Source organism: Cyanistes caeruleus, chromosome 1 (assembly GCF_971803275.1).
Source record: "Cyanistes caeruleus chromosome 1, bCyaCae1.hap1.1, whole genome shotgun sequence".
NCBI lineage: Eukaryota > Metazoa > Chordata > Aves > Passeriformes > Paridae > Cyanistes > Cyanistes caeruleus.
The window spans coordinates 33,757,145-33,780,601 of NC_141701.1; the positions used below are offsets into that span (position 1 = coordinate 33,757,145).

Here is a 23,457-nt window from a genome sequence, read left to right on the forward strand (position 1 = left end):
AACTTTTAAGTGTTTGTTGAAATAGACATTAGTGTTACTTTTTACTTGGATATCAGTCCAGGCTACAATGATTGGCAGACTTTTTAAAATGAAACATTTATGATCACTTTATGCTGAGTAGACAAGGCTTAGCAAAACCAGCTGTTTTTAGTGTAATTTTAAGTTATGTTTGCACACCTCCATATTGATTTGCTCTGTATTACATTTATACTGCTTCTCTCTCAGGGTGCCTAAAGTTACTGTTAACTTCTACAGAAAAAAGAGGATAGCAGTATTTTTGTGGTGTGATTTTATTAGCTCACAAATCAGCTTCTTAAGATACAAGGCAAGCAAAGAGCAAGCAAAGTGAACCTCAAATACCAGAACTTTCAGACCATGTTCTCCCTTTGTTGCCAAAGTGGTTGAAAATGTGATGGAGAAGCAAGAAAAGCATGTTCCTTCCTCCTTTAAAGACTCCATTCTGCATATTTGTGAGCCCCAATACATAATATTTTCTCCTCAATCCACACAACTAGTTGTGTGTTTTATTTGCCTTCAAACCTACTGGCTTCTGATTAGTGGAAATAATTCAGGGTTTCTTCTGTCAGTATTTTCTCAGTAACATAGGGAATTGGGGGAGTCTAGTCTTTGCTGGACTCCTTCCTAATGATTGCAAGCAATGTCACAGCAGAGGGACTGCTTCACCCTTAGGTGTGCCTGGTGAAGATAACAGATACACAGATGAAGTTCATCTGGGTGAATTTGCTGACACATAATTTCACCTTCCAGGCCATACAGGCACAGCAGATGCAGAAAAAACAAGTATTTGCTTGGAAGAATGTTCTCTAGGACCCTTTTTTACAGAAATAAGAACTCTGTATGTCTCATTTTGGCATGTGTTTCTTTGGTCTGTATCTGCCTTGATGTGTAACATGCATTCTATATAATTCTATATTAATGGAGCTACCAAATTAGAGCTTTTACTGTACAAAACTTTAAATTTTTTTTTAGAGGAGAAACTTCACCATGTGGAACAGTGAAAAGAAACATGCCAGAAAGATAGTGAGGTAGTTGAGATAAGCAGAAAAAGTATTTTACTGTAAGCTGATAATAGCTTTCCCATTTAGTGTCAGTTACCCTAGCAAAGAAGGCCTGCAGCAGGAGTGCGCTATTATTTAATTATTTTTCCAATTTAAGTGGGCTTTATAGAATAAGATCTTGCCTCAAGCTTTTCAGCTGAGGTAATTTTGTTTATAATGGGAAGGAAAAAAGGATCATATGTGCCTAGGTCATTTAGCACTGCTTCTTCTGAGATGCAGTGAACATTTTATACTTTCCATTGAATTTCAGAGCTTCATCTTTTTATTGCACTATAGGCAGTAACTCCACTTGGGCAGTGACCAGGAGACTGTTGATTTAGTAGGTCATATCTTCTGTTCTGTACTAATAAATATCAATGATGTCATAGTCTGCCATGACAGAGATCAGTGCCATCACATATCTGTAAAGAAAGTAAATGTTTTGTTCTTCCAATATGATGTCATCTTACCCAGGAAGCCTGGCAAAATGATTTTTGCCTTGTTGTAATTTGTCCTAATTTCCTGATTAACTCTCTAGGTGAATGAAAAGAGCTCAAAAAGTTACGAGAGTCTTTTTTTCTGCACTGAATGCTTGTATAGGCTGAAGAAATAAACCAAAACTGGCTCCATCCAGAAGTAGTTTCAAGTTTCAGTGACTTGAGCTTTATTTTGGCCCATGGTAGAGCTGAGATTAGATAAAACTACAGATACAACTTTGCTTTTTCACATGTTTCAAGTTGCAAGGGCTTGGAATTCAGTCTTTTCTTACTTACGTTTCAAGTAGTAAATGTGAGCTGAAGAATGCTTCTGAGTCAGGAATCAAAAGTATTAAATAAAAGACTAAGTAGGTCACAGGAAGAAGAAAATTTGATGTAGTTTATTGGGGAAAAATAGAGGAGGTGTAGATTACATGAGCTAGAGGAGTTTATAATGAAGATACCATGGTTAAATCCCATATGTGCAGATACTACATGAATCTGAGCAGACAAAACTACTGTTTTCATTTATTATCTAGATACCCTTAAGGTTTGGTACCGTGGAAATTGTATCTGCAGTCCTTTTCACTTACCACTATAATGCAACTTACTGTGCAATTGAATAAAGGAGCAGTGTGAAGAAAGCAAATGTGTATATTACTTAAAATAGAATTATCTAATCTGAATTAAATAATTAATCTAATTAATTATATATATTTTGTAGCCTTTGGGTTGTTTGTTTTTTTTTGTTTTGTTCCTATGTACAGCCCTTTCTTAAATGTAGAATATTCCTGTCTGCCTTTTCATATCTAGCAGCTATCGTATGCCTTTCTCAGTGAGTTCCAGGGACGGACAGAGACGGGATAAAAATGATTGTCAGGGCATCAGCAGAAATAAAAGAAACTCCTGAGGGGCTTGTGACTGCAGGATAAGCCCACTGAAGTGCTTTGCCAAGGATCTGGATTGGAGTTTCTGTGCTGCTTGAAGATCAGCTGACAGGATCAGAAGAGGAGCAGGAGACAGTGGGCTGTGTGTGGGGGCACTTGGTGGGCACTGTAAATGTCAGAGGGCTCCACAGACCATGGCTGGAGATCCTGCAGTGCCACTGACCTTGAGCAAGGCACTTCCTTCTCGTCCTTTCTTGGGCTGTCCTGAAGAGCTCAAAATAGAAAAGATTGGCATAGCTCCATGCAATGATGAGCAGTGTTAACTGGAGCCTCGAGGACCTGCTCTAAATCACATTAAAATAAGTAATATTGATATCGAACTGGTTCTGAACCCCTCCTCTCTTGATGGGATTAAGATCAGGCACTGTTCAACAGTCCAGCCACCAGCCAGGAATTTAAGGCCTGTCCTGAGAGTCGAATGAGGTTGTTTAAATGGTGTTGATAATGAAATGGCAAAATACTACTTTAGAGATCAGTGATTAGCTCCATGCAGGATATATTTGATGTAGTTGTGTGTCGCTTCGCTGGTTTCCGTTCTGATAAACGAACCAGAAATTCTGTCTAAAATCTTGGCTCTGCTTTGTACTGCACAAGAGTGGAAGCTTCCCCTGAGACCACGGCATGGATTGAGCCTTCTCCAGAGCTGCAAGTTTGGGTAGTGCTGTCCAGACTGGGAGCACTAGCAGAAGGAAGGTCTTTCAGCTGATATCTGCCTCACCCTTACAAGAGACTTTCCTGATGGACTACAGAAGGACAGTGCTGTAGGCTGGGGTGATTTATTCACATTGCATTGCCCTGGGCTGGGTGTGCAGGAACAGGGATAAAAGAAACTATATTAAATGTTGAAGCAGGAGATGAAGTCAGAATTATTTGAGTTTTTATTGAAATTCAGTTTACAGTGCTTTGCTTAGATAAATATTTATGAATACTTGTATTACTTGCAGATTTTTCTTACGCTTTTCTCTTACCATGAATCAAGCAGCGGTCCAGCACATGAGTAAAAGAAATATGAATACTGACCAGAGAAAAAATACTGTCAAAGATCATGAAAGGAAAAAAATTGCCAGTAGACTAGAAACCAGTCCAGCAAGGCAGGTTTCAATTTACTATTAGCTGTATACTAGGTTATTGGGGGGAAAAAAAAAAAAGGTGAGATGTTAAAATTTGAGTTACTTCACAGAAATATAAACATGTTTGTAGCCATGCTAAAAGATTGTTTTAGTTCTAGGAGTGTAGTTGATAGAGGTTTATTAGTTTAGATGGCAGAATGCGGGAAATTGCAAGTTCTGTAGGTTTGTTTCTGATTCACATTGGCAAAAACATGCAATGTCTTTTGAAGATGTCTTTCCTAAAAATCAAACCAGGTTTAATAATGGCCTTGACATCAAAGCCTAGGCCTATGGCTAGACATACAAAAGTAATTTAACATAGAAATGTTGTAAAAGCATGACTGATTATGTAGTGTAAAGGATCCTTTAAGTTTTTAGTGTTCTTGCTTTTTTATTACAGTTATTGTGGCTGAAAATAATGAATTACTTAATAGTACCTTTTATTATAGGTTTTTAAATTCAGAAGTGTAGTACAGATGCTGTCACACAGGGTTTGATGGAGATTATGGGAGGAAATCAGGAAAATCTAACTCTGAATGTGTGTTTTTATTTCCAAGTTTCTTGCTATATAGCAGCTTTTCCTCGTGTGCCAGACAGTTGCTGTTTATAAACCACAAAGATCAACTCTTAAGTGCTCCAGGTGGCAAGTATTAGTGTGGCATACAGAAATCAACTCTTTATTTCATGCCAAAATTTACAGTAATCAACAAAGCTGTTCTCTGAAGAGCCCTTCACACTGTGCTTATTCCAAGACACTGAGTTTTATCTACTTAACAGTAGAAATTTCATTTCAAAATACTAATTAGTTTTGAAATTAATAATGACCTTTAGCCTGAGTGCTTAGATGAGATGTAAGTAGGAGTCAACAGAAGTACGGCTCTACATACAAACACCAGAGCAAAATGTTCATTAGCTTTGCAGTTCTTTGCCAAATTAATCCTTTAGTTGACTGAAAATTCTAAAGCAGACATTTTTCTGAAGCTCAGTTTTACCAGGAAGGGCAAACTTTACCAGGTGTTATATGTCTGGACCAGTCTCTTTGAAATAATCGATTAAGCAAAGACCTTGAGTTCATCTCTTGGCCAAGAGCTACCAATTTGTTTCTACAAAGAATACTCAGTTCATCATTCTAACAAAATTATCTTTCTCTGTGATGATGCCTTATTTTCTCACACATTTTTAACCCAGGTGAGCAGCTGCCATTAAGTAGCCCAGTTTGCAGCAGGACCAATTCTTCTTTCTGCTTCCTGACTCCTTTCTCACAGCAGCATCAGCATGGTCATAACTGCTTGCTCCTGTTGCTTCTATTGCAAACAGCATCACCATTTTTTTTTAAAAAAAAAAGCTGTAGGTGGTAAAAACATTAAGATTCACATATATGAGTGCTTCTTAATATGATTTATTCATTAGCTATTTCCACCAAATTTTGTATTTAACATTTAATATGTTTCATCATCGATGTAGCAGGAGAGCATTTGACTACATTAAAATTATAAACCAAGTACTCATAATGAATTCAGTATAATTTTTGACAACTGGCATAAGCTAAGACTGGATGCAGTCAGACAACTTAAGTGCTAATTTGCAGCTTGACAAGTTTTGACATGACAAGTGAAATTCTGTTTGCTTTTATACAGATAACCTACTGGAGACAGTGGAGAAAGTGAGATAGATTTTTGTCTTGACTACTTTTAGCGTCAATAAAATTCTCACTCAGTGTTCTTGCTCAACATGTACTTCTAATGGTTGCTCTTGTCATTGAATTCAGCTCACTTTGATTCAAGCACTATTCCATTTCTGTACCAAGTTAAAAGCAAATGAAAAAAATCTGAACTATAGTAGGTTGGATATAACACTTAAAAAAAATTTTGATCTTGGGTAAAAAATGTCCCAAGGAAAACTTGTTTAAAATCACAGCATCTAATGCCAAAAAAATAACAAACTGCTGAATAGGGTGATGATAATTTGACATCACTGAAGGACTAAATTAAAAGTATGTAAGTGTTTAATTTTACAGTGTTGAATTTCATGGGAGTTTGATATTTGATTTGAGAATAATTGCAACATCTATGAATACTTTTTCAATTTAAGGTAATGATGTACTCTCATTTTTAATTGATTGCTTTATTCCTTCTGAGAATATTAGTGAAGTTGTATGTATTGTATGTTGAGATTCCTTGATATCATTGATGTAATCTTTTCATTATGTTTGTCTGAATCATTATAAATGCTTTTAAATCATGATGAAAAAGGTTTAACTAAAAATATTTTGGTTCCACTTTCAACTTAGGTTATTATTACCCCAGCTTTCCAAGCATGGTCCTTGAAGCAGAGAGTAACGGGGAGTATAGGATCTTTTTTCCTCCTATAGAGTGCAAAACTCAGTACTGTCAGTTCAGCAGTGTGGTATGTGTTATATCACAGAAAATATCAAGAGATCAGAATCATTCCAAAATCCCTACATTTTATTGCTGGTTTTCTTTCTGTCATGGTGTTACTATCTGTTCTTTCAGATGTATTTTTAATACACACCTCAGTTATGATTGTGCCAAGTGGGACCATGGCCCTGAGCAAGGCAGTGAGATGGGGTCAGAGCAGGGAGCAAAGGCTACAATTGCAAGTATGCACTCTCCCTTCAGTCTAGCAAGTGTACCAGTTGCTAGCAAGCCATTATTGCCAGTCCCGTCTCAAAGAAAATCAATTGGTTCTGTTTCAGTTTGCTTTTGTTTCTCACTCATTGTTTCTAACATTCGTTTGTCATTTTTGTCATTTTATAGAGCTTCCAAGAGCAGCTGTCAGGATCTTAAGCAACATGACATTCCTTTTTGTGAGTTTGTCATACACAGCTGAGAGTGCCATTGTCACAGCTTTTATTACCTTCATTCCCAAGTTCATCGAGTCACAGTTTGGCATCCCAGCTTCCAATGCCAGCATCTACACTGGTAAGGCATTGCCACATAGTGTTATCTTGCAACGTTGGCTTTCACTAATGAAATGAGTCAACTAGGAATGAACCAAAAAGGTGTTTGTTCAAACAGGTGTTTGGATCCAGCTTTCTGCATTTGCTTAGATACTCAGAACATTTTTTGATGTTTGTTATATGTATATGTAAAATGTGAACTCATTTATATTGTTAAAGGGCTAGATATTTTTTTTGTATAGGCCTAGACAGATGTTTTATCATTTGTTGATGGTCTCCAAGGGGGGAAAAACCAACAAAAACAAGCTAGAAAAGCCATAGACATGACTGCAATTTGTGTGCTTTGAAAGATCTCTCAGAACTGTTCTTATTGTCTGTGAATTTTGTCTCTTCTTTGATCTTTAAAATATCTTTGTCTTCTTTCCCCCATTGAAAAGTTGTTTATCTGTCCCATTCTTCAGTTATCTCTCTCTCCTCCAAGGGTGGTGGTTTCCTCCTTATTTGCTTATTTACATTGAGACAACACTCTAGTCTAGTCCAGAACTCCCCAAATTCTCTCCTACCTGTCATTTCAGGAGACCCCAGTCTTGCATGTGTAGTGCCTCCCCTGCTGTACCAAAGTACAGCCACGTCAAACTTTTTACACAGCTACAGACCACAAAATTTTAATCTTCACACTGCTCTGTGACTGAGACAGAAAAGAACTTGCCTACTAAAAGAGGCCAAAATATTGTGCAGAACTGGGGCCTGTGTCATGCAGATAAGTTTCCTTCTCTTCTAGCTGCTTTTGTTTATAAAGACATTTGTCTTAGTAATAGTCTTTTTAAATTCTCCATAGTGCTTCTTGTATAGAATAAATGCTAATTGATAGGCAGGTTAGTTCTTTGTTCCCTCATACTTCCAGACACTGTGCCCTAGGAGTGATGGAGTGGAGTGAATTGTGGGGACACAGGTGAAGTATGGGGTGAAGCTGCCCAGGGCCATCTGTCAAAAAAGGACAAAAATAAGTAGAAGAAGGAAGGCACATAGACTTCACATGGGAAGAATTTGTTACTTGCAGTGGCTGGAAGAAATGCAAGGAATTTCTAGAGTGGGGAGGGGAAAGTCAGTGGTGCTTTCTATTTGAGAGTTTCTGGGATGAGATTTTCTTCAGGGCATGAAATCCCTGTGTTCTACTTATAAGGAGGAAACATTGACTCATGGGACCGTGATGCTCTCTGAAGCTTAGGTTAGCTACACACAGGAGTTTTGCTGTAATGAGTCTTGATGGGATGGCTACAACATAACTTACTTCATTCTCAAGATAAACCAGAAACATTCTTGCCAGAAGAAGTACTCAGCAGCCAATACATTAAAAGAGGTAAAACTAGTGTGACCTTGCCAAAGTGTGAAGTTAATACCATCTGTTGTTTCCCCTGTTGATACTTTATCAGTATAAATTACTGATAAAGAGTATTGTAATGAACCAGAAGAAGATGATGAGATATATCAGGCTGGATGTGCAACAAGGACAAATGAGCACTGCTTCTACAGTCCCAACTTTTAACCTTAGCATTGAAGCCAACAGTTGTTAATTTTATAAATATTTTTTGGTAGGAAGGATGGGAAAGGGAAACTTGGAAATTCTGTATTAGATTGCTACTGGCTAGTAATGTAAAAGACATGACAAGTTGACAAATTTTCTGGTTAGCAAAAGGAGAATTTACTGTTATTTGCATTACACACCTATGCTTAATACACATACTGCCAGCTGAGTACATGTTTTTCCTGAATCTCTTCCTGTAAAGATTTTACTGGCAATTTTTTGTCTTTTAAGCAGCAATTCTTTAATTACGTCTCAATTTCCTTTGGTTTTGAAACAACCCTGGCAGTTATCATCATCAAAAAACACTATGTGCCAAACTTCATAGCTTGAACTTGTGCAGCTTCTACATTTAATTTCTGCTCTTGGAAGAAAGACTGGTTTTGGTTTTGTGAAGACATATTGTTTAGAATCTTCCTCCTGAAATGACATTTTATTCTATAATGCAGTATAATTAAGGTGCCAGCTGGTGTTCCCTCTATTCTTGCCTTCAAAGTGTCAACATTTCCATAATGTCCCTTTCATCTTTAGACATATTAGCAGAGAATGAATATTCTTTACAATAATCTTAAACGTATTTGCAAGTGATAGTCTTACTGGCTTCTTTAAGAGACCAGCATCTCTAACAATTTGGATTATAAAGTTTAGCTTCTCTGTAGATGCAGCTGCCAAAAGTAGTTCAAATTGCATGTTTATGTAGAATGAATCTTTATTGGCAAGGCCTTTAATTAAAGACCTTCTTACATCAGTGAGAAGCAAAAGATAAGGGAAGGAAAGCATAAGACATTTGGTGACTTTACCACCACCTCAGGACCTAACAAGTGGGGACAACCCCATTTGTAATGTGTTGCTTTATCTTATAACTTCAGCAGCAGAGCAGTAGAGGTTTCATAGGCACGTCTTTGTGTCCTAAACTTACCCTAATTTATTATCTTAATTTTTTAAATTGTGTTTGATCAGTTTACACTCTGCATATCTGTGGAGAGATGAATTGTAATGCTGAGGTAGGAATCGTGGAATCATGGACTCAAGGTTGGAAAAGACCTCTAAGATCATCAAGTCCAATCTTTGACCAAACACCACCATGTCAATAAACCATAGCCACCAAGTGCCACTTCTGATTGTTTCTTGAGCACCTCCAGGGATGGGGACTCCACCACCTCCTGGAACAGCCTATTCCAGCGGTTAACCACCCTTTCAGTGAAGAAGTTCTTTCTAATGTCCAGCCTGAACCTCTCCTGGCCCAGCTTGAGGCCATTTCCTCTTGTCCTGGTGCTAGTTGCCTGAGAAAGTGCTATTCAGCTTGAGTTAAGTATCCAGAAGGCAAATTTGCAGCCAGTCTTGGGTGTGCAGTTGCAGGTGGGCAGGTTTCTGGGGTCCTGCTTGAGGTTAGCGCTTGTGCTTTGCTGGAATTAATCATGAGAATGGGAGGAGGAAGATTTGTGTCCAACTCTGGATTTCTTCACATTTTCAGTGTTTAAACTGGACCTATATGTAGCTTTTCTGCCCATTCTAAAATAAATACAAAACAATGTTTCTGCTTGTAAGTACAATAGTTCTCTTATATGCTTTGGCTGATGCTGATATGATAAGGAGGCTTTTATAAATTCTTTGACAACACTCCAGAGGTTTGAAAAGTCTGACTCAGTTTGCTAGCAGAGAATCAGACAATGGAGATCTTAGTGCAGCAGTTGCAGTCATCTAATTATGGAATGAAACCAATATTTATGTTTTATGCCATTTCTGTAGGTCCTTTTTTAATGCTGTTCAAACTTCTTCCTGGCAGGTGTGATAATTGTCCCAAGTGCTGGTGTTGGTATTGTCCTAGGCGGCTACATTATAAAAAAGCTGAAACTTGGTGCACGAGAGTCTGCAAAGTTGGCTATGATCTGCAGTGGTGTATCTCTGCTGTGTTTTTCAACACTCTTCATTGTTGGATGTGAAAGCATTAATCTAGGGGGAATAAATATACCTTACACAACTGGGTAAGTATCTTGGAATTATCTCTGTCAAAACCAGCTTTTTCCAGTAAGCCTGACCTAGAAATGTAAAAAATGCTGATAGCTGATGTACTGAGAAAGCCACATGTTCAAATGAGAATTTAGTGAGTATTGTGATATAAACACAAGCTGTTAGTGTGTGGTCTTTGTTTTTTACATCTGGTTTATAATGCAGTTTATGTAGTAACTCACCTTTTTGAGGGGTGAGAAAATGTGTTAGAATGGCCTTCAGTGATGTAGAAAAACAAGAATAATGTCCTCTGTAGATTACTTAAAATTTACTTAGTGTTTCAAAATGTTTTCTGCTCATAAAAATTGTGAAAAAGCTAAGTGGATTATGAAGATTTTATTTCTGAATGGGTTTATTAATTATCACCTTAATAGTATTTTAGGTCTAGAGTCCCTATTTGAGTGGAATTGCTTGGGCATGTGCTGCTGACATTAGTGGTGTACACTGCTTATGAACCCTTTACTAGTTGTGTGAATGCCCTCCAGTGCTTGCTGGATCATCATATTGCCTAAAGTTATATACAGAGTGAAGAGGACTGCAGTGAGGAATAAGGTGTAGATATAGGAGGGACTTGGGAGTGAGGAATGTCGGCTGTGGCATTAAGAAATGCATGAAAGGGCATAAAAGGACCAAAAAGGATGTTTGGAGGAAAGGCAGTGTGGTAAAACTTAAGACATTTTCATTGGAGAGTGATTCCGTAGAAGCCTGATCATGAGCTTTTATTTTCTTTCTTACTTTGTACATGAGATTTTCCTCCAAATTGTCTTCTTCATGTAGGTTAAACACAGGAACAGAGTAAGTTTTTGGAGAGTGTGAACCTATTTGAAGCAATGTTTTTTCCCTTTGCTTTTACATCTGAGGCATGTCTGCCTTTTAATTATGACCAGGTGCTGGGTATCATATCCATCTGTATATTTGCTTTGAGGGCTCAGCTCTGGACTCTGAATATTTTGAAGAGAATGCAGAGTGTGGAGCGGGAAAAGAGATTATGAAATGGAGAAAAAATACAGGAGGGCATAGGGGATAGCAAGTGAAAAATAACGAGGGAAAATGGGAGGAAGAAAATAGGCACTGTTTACACAGAGAATGTTTTGCATTGCTTGTTGCTGGGTGTTACTACATTGCTGTCAAACCTTAATGCTAGAGAAAAGAAAACCAGCAGCTGAAAGTCAAGAGCTGATGAAAAGCTGTTACTCCTTTGTATTCCTAAGACCTAAAGTTTGCTGCTGAGGGGCTGTCAGTAGAAGGAAGTAGCAGTAATATACCCTCATCTGAGCTTAGTGGGCTGAAGAAGGAGAGGAGAGGGATAGGATGGGGGTGGAACGCTTTGATTGTTCACCTGCTGTTAAATGTTTGCGACAGCCTGTGGGTATAGATGAAGAAATGAAGATTAATGGGAATGAAAATATAAAATTCAGATAGGAATTAGGTGATCTGTGTGGCAAGTCAGAATGTCCCTGCCTGAGTAATGAGAAGCCTGTGCCTTTCTGTTTGGAGAAGAATCCATTTTATTTAAATCTATGTATAAACTGAAGACAAGGCATACTATTGTCATGTAACTCATAGCCTTCATGCTGGAATTGTAGGAGTATCTAATTTTTCTTTAGTAAGTGATAACATTTGCAGTAAATACATAGCATCAAGAGAAATAAGCATCAATTCACAGCTGTTGTGCAAGTTTGCAGTAGCATTACTTCCTTACTACCTTAATCTAATTGTTCTTACTGAGAAAAGAGGTGAGAAATACTAATGGCAAAATTCTCACAACTGTTGGTGTACATAAACTCTGAAATAAGTATAAAAATTGTATTGAATGTAATGTCATCAGAAATTGAGAATTACCAGCATGTTACAAAGCATGGTTCAGCTAAATTTTTTTAACGCAGAGATCAAGTCCGCATTTATTATCAAAATGATGGTAAAAAGGCAACACTACACATAAATTAATCTTGAATATCTGACGTGATAAGCATTCTCTTAATCCTCATGATCAATCATTTGATAGCTTCAAATCACTTATTTGGTAGGCAACTCTTTAACTCAGCCATCAGAGAATGTTATTGGCCATGGAATAAAAAAATCATGCTTTCATGTTGAGTTTAATAAAACACAAACTTCATTCTCTACTTTGACTGTAGTGCAGTTTAGTGATGTCAAAGCCAGTTCAATGGGCAAGATTGGATTGGGAAAGCAGTAAAGCTGCCTGGTTTGGAATAAATGTATTGCATGATGCTCTACCCTAACATGGCAATGCCAGGTCTGATATCTGACCTACCTGCACTGACTGCAACCCAGAGATCTGAGATGCATTGGGCAGTGTAGACATACCCTGCAGGATAATTTCTGGACAAATACGTTCACTTCTACTGTTTGTTTTTTATACATTTAAAAATACAGTTTTTCCTTTGGTGAGCTGAGCCATAAACCACTACAAAGGAGAGGGATGAACAAGGTTTCAGTTAACATAGAAGTTATGTTACCTGGTTAGTACTGTGTTAGTACTGGTGCATACCAGTACTAAGAAAAGTAGGCAATGATGTTCATAATTCAGTATGTTTCATAACTCAGTATTTTTCTAACTGTACCAGCTGCAAGGAAGTGGACAGGACCTAGAGGCATGTACAGATTAGAATGCATTAGAAAGAATTTTCTGCTGTTTTATGGTGGACGCAAGCAGTTTTGCTGTTGGTGGTATGTCATCAGTATTTTTGTTCTCAGGAAGATCAAGGGTACCTCAGTATTACACATCTCAGCATTTTAGAACCTATTGTTCTGTGCCCCAGCCTTGTTCTGAGAGCACGTTTGATATTTGAATTGTAGCGTAAGGAGCCTTATGTCAAACCACAATATAGCATCCCTTCTCCTGCACCATAACAGCATCCAGGTGGGAAGTGACTGAGTGAATGGTCTGGACAAGAGTCCAGGTGGCTTTTAAATATTTCTATGGAGGGAAGCTCCACAGCCTCCCTGGGTAACCTGTGTGACTACCCAGTCACCTTCCCAGTGAAAACTGTTTCACGGTGTCTGTAGGGAACCTCCTGTGTTTCAGTGTGTGCCCACTGCCTGTCTTCCTGGCACTGGGCACCACTGAAAAGAGCCTGGGTCTGCCTTCTGTGCGCATCCCTTCACGTATTTGTAGGCATTGATGAAATCTCCCTGAGCCTTTTCCACACTGAACAGTCTCAGCTCTCTCAGCTTTTCCTCAGATCCTCCAGTCCTTTCATCATCTTAGTGGATTTTCAGTGGCCCCTACCCAGTACACACATGCATGTTTCTCTTCTACTGAGGAGCCCAGGACTGAACCCAGCATTGCAGGTACTCACCAGTACTGAACAAAAGGGAAATGGCAGACATCAGCTGCTTTGTTCTTTTTCAGACCTGTCTCTTGCATGTATTGTCGTATAAGGCAGCTAAAGCAGCCTCCATGGTGAGCTTACTCATAGTCACAGATTCCTTGATTAGTTCGGTTCCATCTCTCACATTTCTGATATGTAATGAATCAACACAGACTCTTTTTGATTGCTTTGTGTTGTTTTGGTGCAATTAAAGTTTAGTTAAAGCGTGCAATTGGCTTACTGAGGTATTTCACATAAAAAAGTATTTCTATTCTTCCTCCTGTATGACCAGTATTATTATTGTATCTATTTCAGTCCAGTCAGCCAGTGGTATTCCTTAACTTGAAAGCAGTGACTAATTGGATCAGAACAATAACAACAAAGAAGGAATCCAGCTAGCACAGTGAGAGGGTCCCTTGTTTGACAGCTACACAAAAATTGCATCATTGCTGCAATTCCAGCTGCTTCTTCACAAGGAGACTGCAGATCTCTGCCATCCAGAATACCAAATAAACCAAAAATACTGCTATCAAATTAAGATAATCCTTTTTATCATATAGCCTAATATTAAGATTATAGAAAAAGTGTGGTGAGGTTATCTCCTTCTCTTTTTATTTCCTCGGTCCTCTACATTACTAGAGTGATATCAATAAAACCATGTGCAAAATCAGTTATTTGTTTAGATGTTATCAAATTACGGTTTGACTTTCTTTTCTTTCTTTTTTTTTTTTACTGCATTTCATTTAAATTGTAACCTTGTGGGAAGGGGGTGCATTTTTTCCCCCCACAACGTTTGTTCATTGACTGTCAGTGATGTTTCAGTCCAAGCCTGAGTATGTGAAATAACAGGTCACAGGGCAAAGAATTCCAGGCAATAAATCTCATTGTATATTTTCTCTTTTCTCACTTTACTCTTCTACCACAAACCTTCCCTGGAGTAATAGTTGGAGAGAAAAACACGATTTAGAAAAAAATGTTAGAAACTAGAGTCCTTTACATTGTTAGTCACATCGAAGGTCTTCTCTTTATCAGCTTTACTGGCATTTTGTCATGGAGACACAGAACAGTTTCCCTGAGAAGTGAACAAATGCAATTTGTCGGATAGGGTTCTGGGTTTTGTCTGAGCACATGTCTAGCAAACTTGCAGTTGAATCTTATTAATGGAAGGAGCAGCATCCTTGTTTGTAACTGAAAGAATAGTTCAGGAAGTGCTGTCATTTGGGGCTGGTTTCTTTTTGTGTGCATGACTGGTGTCCTTGGCAGCTCAGGTGCAGCAGTGTTGCAAGTTGGCTGTACCTGCGCCTGGTCAAACAAGCAGAGCAGCTCTTCCTCAGACATGCCATGTTTCTACAGCAGCTGCTGCATTGAAACTAGGCTGCTTTTCCCATGGATCAGCTCATGAGCAGGACATACTAGCTTTGGTGCAGTTTCCCTAAGAACCTGTGCTTAATGGCTGATGCAGCTAAATCTGTGATGGGCTATACCAGTTCAGGGATAAGTGCTTTGTTTTCCTTTGTGGAGAGTAGGCAGCCTTCCAGTACCAGAAGACAGGATTAGTAAAGTACTTTGGTTCAGCTTACTTCCAGAAGAATGCATACCTTCAAGAAAAAATGATTCCTTCCTGAAATAAGTGTTCAAGAAATCTGTTGTATGTTGTAGTATGTGCTGTATGGTTGATCCCATATAATGAAAATGGGGTTACACAGACAGTTGTTAGTAGAGATTTCCTGTTCCCAGCATCTGAAACTCCTTTATCCTTCATTTGTTTCTCACCACTGAAAGAGGAGTGAAGAGTGAAGGTAATGAAGATGAAAGCATGAGCCTCTTACAACTGTCTGATAATGAACTTTTGGAAATGCAGTTAATTGATGATTTTGTCTATTAACATGTTCTTGAAAGGATGAGAAAACCCAAATCTCTCTGTGTTCAAGGTATTTGCTCTAAGCAACAAAAAGAAATTCCCCAAATAAGCCTTACAGTGATATGCTAAGGATAAAAAGTGGTGAAAGCTGGAGAGACAGAGCTTGCAGTAACTTGTTATTAATTTGAACATATTTGTTCTGTGTATCTGTAAACTTCAGTCATCTTCCAGGACAAACAAAAAAATGCCCCTGAGATTAAATTATCACAGTGCTCTCAGTTCAGTTTCCAGTTTCATGCTTCCCATTTCTTGCATGCCTGATTTCATTCACCGTTTTTTTTTAAGCTGATTTCCTAACCTCTGTGTCATGGTAATGTTCAGCAGTGCAGCTGAAGTGAGTTAGCTACTTAAGCAGAGCCAGACAGGGAGTGGGTTCTCTTGCCTGTGGAACAACCCCAGCCATCTGTTCCTGAGAGGGGTTTTAGGTGGTGGAGGAATAAGAGATGAGAAGAATTTGTGCTGCAGGGTGAGAGAGGTTGGAGAGTGGAACCTGAGCTGTGCCTTTCCCGACAGTCTGGGCTGTCCCTGGACCCGGTCCTGTGCAGTGTAGCAAAGCCCTGTTGTCAACAGGAACACGGGTGCAAGGGTTTCCCAGGCAGGTTGTGGAGTCTCCCCTTATGCCAAGTATTCAGGCATCTGGGACATCCAGCTCAGCAGGCTGACTAGGATTTTGTAAAACTAAAAATGCTGCCTCTCCTGTAGGTATGAAAAGCTTTTGTCACTGTGCTGCTGAAATTTACATGTTCCTGAGGAATGTTTGCATGGTTTGGTGTTTTTTCCATTGGAGAAAAAGTTCTGTTGAGAGACTACTGGAAAAGTCTGCCCGTTGCTATATGATGTGTTGCTGCATACTGCTTATTGAAATTCAGCAGGATATAATATAACAAATTTCAGCTGATAGTTGAGAAGGTGACAGAACCAGTAGTAGTCATGGATATTTGACTTCCTGCTCAAGCTGCAACTTGTTTCTAAAAGTGTACTTTGTTTGTTTATGGAGCAAGAAACAAAACACTCAGAAAGGCTTTGGTTAGCATCCAACTAGACCACAAAGTGTAAAGTAGTTCCAAGAGCTAAATTTGTGAACCTGATTTGTGTGATCAGTAGACAGTCAATAAATACTTGAAAGCTACTTAGTAATATTTAATTGTCTGCAAAAGTGCACAGCTGGGAACACAAGCATATTCAGCAAAAGCAAATAGTGGTGTATAAATACAAGAAAACCAGTCAAGTGGAATCCTCTGAGCAGCAGTTGTGCTACTGAGTGTCACTAATGACAGGAGGTGAGGTGACACAGCGTGGGTGACAGTCACTGTGTGCAGAGTGGCTCCTGAGCCCAGCCTCTGGTCTAGTCCGGGGTAGAAAGTAGGAACAGAAGAACATTCCTTGTGGTCCCTGGGATAGCTGGGATGTACTGTATCTGCTGCTAGTTCTGTTCACACTGGCCTTGCCCACATCACAGACATGAAGACAAGCCAACAGCAGCCCTTGTGAGGCTCTGCAGCCATGGCAGTCTGTGAGCATGTGTGCAGGATCTTGAGGATGCAGCCACAAACCCAGTACAGATTCTGTTCAGCTCCTGCCTGGCTGAGGAGGTGCTGAAATTCCCTGGATAGCTACTGATCTGCTCAGAGCAGAGGTACTTGAGGTAGTTTTAAACAGCAGTGGCCATTGAGCAGTACTGAGAGCAGGGCAAACAAGACAGAACAGTTAATTCGGTATTACACTGTAGTACCTGGTGTGGAGTGGTTGTGCATTCCAGTATAATTCTCAGACATTAGTATAGTTACCAGTTCTCAGGGACTACTGAAGTGAAATAAGCTACTGTCTGCAATTTTGCCAGAGCTCTCAAAGACCAAGCATAGATTTATGTGGTGTTAGGGAGCCATGTAGGTACAGGTGTTTAAGCTGCCTTGACTCAAGGATGGGAAGGAAGCATTTGAAATATGTCCAAATCCATAAGGGATTTGGGCTTTGGCCACGTTTTGGGGAGTGGTCTAGGGAAGCAGAGTGGTGATTCATTTACAGACATTTAGTAAAAGCTTAGCAGTCTTCCACATCTGAAGAGCTTCCTGTAGATTGCAGATACTTGTATATGTAATACAAGCATTGTTTTCTGAAGAGCTGCTGGTATGTGGAAAAAGATGCCTATTAGTTCACAGAACCTTTACATCTTGTCACTGAGTATTTCATTAGTAATTGTCAAGAAATTACTGCAGCTTAGAATAGACATACAGAATAGTAGTGTCTTACTTCATAGAGGAAAAAAAAGCAGGGGAAAACTATATTTATCATGTAGCCAAATACGATACAAATTTTAAACTTTGGTATTATTTCTTTTATTGTGTTTTTAGTTGATGGCAAGTATGACTTGGGTGTTCTATATTGTTTACATCATATACATAACCTAGAGTTAATGCAGTCTTTGATAATCAGTTCTCAGCTCCAGAGTTAATGAGTAGGATGTTCGTTCCTTCTGTACAGGAGAATATGGGTATCTGTGTATGCTCTACTAGCATGTTCTTTTTCCTTTCTTCAGTCCCACTCTTGCCATGGCCCACAGGAATCTGACTGGAAGCTGTAATGTTAACTGTGGATGTAAGATTCATGAGTACGAGCCTGTCTGTGGATCAGATGGAATAACGTATTTTAATCCTTGCTTAGCTGGCTGCATCAATAGTGGAAACCACAGCACAGGGGTAAGTGTTTCACCCACCATCCTCACACAACCCCTGAGTAGCCCCTCAGGACCCATGCAGATGGAAGACTTCTCTTTTCCTAGCTTAAGCATCCCTCCTCTGAGCTTCACTCTGCAGGTGACTGGTCCATTTCTGAGCCTTTCCATGATTTGAAAGACTGGAAGTGCTGTTATTGCATGGTCCCAACCCACTTCCTTTAGTTATGTACCAACTTGAGGCACAAGTTCATTTGTACTAAGTGAATCCTCCAGCTGAGTGAGTGCAAATGCCATGGGATAGGGAAGGTTGATGGTTCCTGTACAGACCCCAAAGACCTTGGTGGCAGTGACCTGCATTCCTGTTGTTCCTGCAGGGCTTGGAGAGGGTACTTCGAGTCAGTGTTGTCTAACTCAGCTTTCTGCCAACATAGGCAGCCATGTCAAACTGTCTTTCCACAAGCTCAGTCTTACCTTTTAGAGCAGTTTGGGGTTTTTTGCGACTCTCTCTCTGAATTGAAGGAAGAACATAACTCTTCAGGTAGTTGGAAGTGTTTTAAACTCATGTTTAAATTTAGTTAGGATTTGTTTAAAGTCACAGGTGTGTGCCTCATCATTTTGCCCAAGTAGCTCTTGCACCTGCACCAGTGCACTGGTAGGTCTGGGGTTTGCCTGGCTAGGTAAAGACTGGCTGTGCATTCTGCTCTTGTAAAGCATTTCAACCAGTCCCATGGCCTTTTTCTAAACCTCTTCCAGGTTAAATGAAGGTTGTCATCAAACTCAAGTAACCAGAACTTAAAAGATGTTAATAATCTATTTTCTTTCTTGGAAAAACATTGCTTGTTACAACCCAGCATTCTAGTTATGCTGAACTGGAGAAGGACATCCTAAAACTAAACCGTGGAAATTTGGCAACTTCCAAGACTGGGCACAAGAAGACAGTTGAAAAGTAGAATCTGACTTAAGTATCACCATTATGGTTGTATTAGCTTGCTTAAAAATTTAAGGAATTAAATTCTTCTGTTGAAGAAGTGTCCTTTAAAAAAAGATAATTAAGAAAGACAATAAGTATTGTAAACTTTGATTTTCTTAAGGCTTGACTGTGCTTTCCAGAAAGTTTACTTAAAATCAGTCTCCTGATTTGCAGTTGTGAGCCAGCCTGTGAAGCAGGAGGATGTTAGTTCCAGCCCTGTGTTTTCTCAGGTCACCTGGATAATGGTCTGAAAAACTGTGTTCATACATAGATGTCACTGAGAACAGATTAGTTTCCCTTAACCTTTTTTCTTTTTTTCCTTTTTAGATTATCTTGATGGTTTTTAGTAGAAAATTGTTTTGACCAATTGGAAAAGCCTGCAGTGTGAGCCTGTGGTTAAATTTCAGTGTCTGTATAATCTAATTTGTGCTTTCCTGGATTGAGACATAGGCTTGATCTTTGTTGCATTTCATCTGATATTGAGCTGGCACTATTAATTTATTTAGTAGGGCAATACTCTGGGGGTATGTGCTCTTCACTACAGATTTTGAAACATACTACACATCTTATGATTTAAGAAAAGATGTTCCATGGCCTGAAGTTTTAACTCAGTAGCTAATGGTGAACAGAATAGGGCTGACATTGCTTGGCAAAGGCTTTTTTTTGGATTAAATAATCCTTTTTGTATGATATCTTTAAAAACAACAAATGTAATTTGGCGCCACTGTATAATACACAAAATGTTGCTAATGTATAATATTTGGATTTAAAGTTATAACATAGTGTTTTCAAAATTAACCGTTTAAAAATTCAAACCAAGAGGAAAGGATACCAGTGTACAGTTCATACCTGTTTTATATATATATAATTTATACATATATATATTCCTATACTCTTAATATTTCTGCCGTGCTATGTCTGTCTCATTTAATAAACAGACTTAGTTTTGCTGGTGATGAACCAAGATTTTATAGTAAAGAGATTTAATTTCTGTAGGATTCCTATTTGGTGTTTGCATTTGGAAGCAATAAGGAATTTTGGATGAGGTACCGTAAAAAGAAATCAGGTGCTCATGTGATGTTAAGAGTGGAGTGCTGCCATGGGATACCAGAATCTATCATTAGCTTTGTTTCTAAGTGATGTTGGGCAAGTCAGGTAAATAAAACTTCTCCCCACTGGTCATTAGCCTCGTATTCTTCATGTTCTGGATGAGGAACATGAGCAACAACCAGAAGTGCCACATGTAGATGAACTGGCTAAATCTGTATTTGAAGGCATGAAAAGTTACATTTAGAAAATATTTAGTTGGCTATAATGAAAAATGTTCTGAAAAAAAGGATTTCAGTTGTCTCAAATTAGTCACCCATGTTTTTGAAATCTTAGATCCATTTCAGTTACTTAACTAAAAAATAGATATAACATCAATACCTCATAACTTGAAGATGACTCCTTTTTGAAAGGGTTAAGCTATAATATAGTGAGTGCTATAGAAAATCCAAATGAAATATGGGTAGTTCCATCTTTGTAGTGGAATATCCTTAGTCTGAGGAAAAAAATACCTGAACTCATATTTTGAAATTGGGAGATAAAATACAGGATAAATAGATACATAATTAAGATGTTCAGCTAAATCCCATGGGAAAAAAAAAGAGTGAGTCTACATCGTGGCATGGATGCATATAAAGGTATATATTAAAATTGACAGACAGCTGTGATTTTGATATGTCATGATATTTAAGTGCTTAAATTCATTGTCTTAAGATGATTTTGTACCTTCTGTGCCTGTGGTCCAGTGTTTGATGAATGTAAAAACGGAAACAAAAAGCTCCTTCCTGTAACATAACATATATCCTGGCCAGTTTATTCTGTGGCAGTGGAATATTCTGATCTGCTGCACACCCCTTTGCCATACATTAGGTGAAAATAGAAGGAGGGTAAATGTGAAAGAAGGCTATTTCTGATCTAGCTCTTCCTCCCCTTGTTCAAATCACAGTCCTGTTTGCCTGAGAATTGCTACTTCTTTATATAGTCTCTTCATTTTAATTTCATTCTCTTTGTCCATTCAGGAATCTCTTGGTGAGTCCTCAAGTCTCACTGATTTAGTCTCTGCTTTCCCTTTACTCTCTGTTTTTGCTCCTGCCCAGGTCTACACCCTCATCCAGGTGGAAGGTCCTGAGCTTCAAGCATGAAGTGCACCTTGTGGCTGTTTGGCCAGATCTGGGTAGCCTTCCATTAACATGGCAGAAGACACTGCCTGAACATGAAAGTCAGCAGCTTGCTGAATTTCAGAATATGGCATTGTCACTGCTGCCTGAAGAGCATTTCCTCATATTTTTTGTAGAAACATTTTTCTTCAGCCTCCCTGTCAGAAGTGATTGAATTGTTTTGTCAATATTTCCCAGATATATTCCAGATATTTTTTAAACTCAGACTAAATAAAGCAATGGAAAGGTAACGTCATCACAGAGAGTCCAAGCCAGCTTTAAAATTACTTGGAGACGTGTCTTTGCTTGTGCTTGGGGTAATGATGCTCAGGGCAGAAGATTCTGAATTGAGGACTGCCACAGGACTGTTGTATGACATCTCTTTGCAATGTGTTTCTTACATATATTTTTCACGTGGAAACGTTCCCTTTTCTTCTCCCAGGTCAGGAATTACACAGAATGTGCCTGTGTGCAGAGCCGCCAGGTGATCACTCCACCGACAGTGGGCCAGCGCAGTCAGCTGCGGCTGGTGATTGTCAAAACCTACCTGAATGAGAACGGCTACGCTGTGTCTGGGAAGTGTGATCGGACCTGCAACACGCTCATCCCATTCCTCATATTTCTCTTCATTGTAACCCTTATAACAGCATGTGCCCAGCCATCAGCAGTCATAGTGACACTCAGGTGAGAACTCGGTTACGTTTTGTAAGTAATTTTGACGTGCCCGCTATCACCAGTGCCTGTAATGCTTGTGTATCCTTAAAAAGCGAATAGAATCCTTATGTAGCCTTAAAAAGTGAAAGAGCTGACAGGGACAGGGCGAAATCTAGGTTTGTATTTAGAATATGTAATATGATAATCCACTTTATGAAACATGAAGTGCGCAGTAAATTCCGGGTGCTATGAAGAGAAAAAAAGCAAAACATCATAAAAGAAAATGATTACTCCTGAAAAATTTTCAACCTTCTTAGAGTAATGGTTTGGATTTTCAAATGCAAATGAAAGAAGTTAGTATTTAAAGTCATCCTTTTCTCATTCTTACAATTGCTCATTCCTGCCACATGCCTGGTTTTGAGTCTCCCTTTTTTATCTTCACAAGAATTTTGAACTTCTACTGTAGTAGTGGTGTTATTGCCACTGCTTTAAGGATAGAGAGCAACACAACTTTGTAGAAAAAATGCAGTGGCATTTATTTGTCAATTTGAAAAAAGCATTCATATTTTCAGATTGGCTTTTCCCATTTCTGCCATCTAGTGTGATCAACATATTCATTCCCTGTAACATCTTTGTCCATTTAAAACACAGTTCCTGTAAGTGAAGTTCTGTTGATTTTTAAAGAAAAGTGAGCTGAAAAAAATGTAATACGGTCTACTGCTAAAATAAATTTGTATTTGTTTAATCTATGTTGCTGCTGTTTAAAGAGAATGAGGACTTGGAGGAAAATTATATAATTATTTACTAGAATTTACAAAGCATACCCATAAGCATTGGTTCTGCTGGTAACAGGAGGACAAAGAATGGTTTAAAGATGTCTGTTTGATTTGGGATCTGAAGGGGTTTCAAGGGACATTAAAATTACCTAGTTCCAACCTTCTGTCGTAGACAGTGACATTTTTTCTAGACCAGGTTGCTCAGAGCTCCATCCAACCTGACCTTGAACTCTTCCACAGATGGGGCACCCACCACTTCTCTGGGCTATCTGTTCCAATGCCTCACTGCCCTCATAGTGAAGAATTTTCTCTTAATATCTAATCTAAACCTACTCTCTTTCAGTTTGAAGCCATTGCCCCTTAGCCTGTCCCTACATGCTCTAGTAAATACTCTCTATAATCATCCAGTCCAACTGCCTGGCCATTGCAGGACTGAGCAGAAATGAAAACCTGTTAGGGAGGGCACTGTCCAAACTCTGACAGGCATGAGGCATTGACCATCTCTCTAGGAAGCCTCCTCCAGTGTTTGAGGTACTCTTCAGAAACACACCCAAAATGATCCAGATGCATATGAGTATCCTGTCCATGAGACCAGGTTAGAGCTGATCTGAAGTAAATCCCTACAAATGATTGAAATGCTTGTGGTGTTCATGTCAGGTCTCAGCACTAGCTGTTTAGCTGCATTAATTACTGACATAGAGACACCTTTTGTCCTGGTTTTGTGTAAAATCTGTCCTCAAAGTGAGCTTTTTTTTTTTTTCACCAGTCTTGCACTTTTTATTTCTGAGAGAATGGTCCTCCCAACCAAGTAGGATTTCCTT

General features: G+C 38.9%; 1 protein-coding gene across 1 annotated transcript in view; it reads left to right on the plus strand.

The window, feature by feature from the left end:
- SLCO5A1 (solute carrier organic anion transporter family member 5A1) overlaps positions 1-23,457 on the plus strand; it is a 68,381-nt gene that overhangs the window by 39,829 nt on the left and 5,095 nt on the right. The window contains exons 4-7 of the mRNA XM_023920921.2: positions 6,368-6,532; positions 9,879-10,077; positions 17,895-18,054; positions 21,649-21,890. Of these exons, the coding sequence (XP_023776689.2) occupies positions 6,368-6,532; positions 9,879-10,077; positions 17,895-18,054; positions 21,649-21,890 (766 nt within the window). The remainder of the gene's footprint in view (positions 1-6,367; positions 6,533-9,878; positions 10,078-17,894; positions 18,055-21,648; positions 21,891-23,457) is intronic.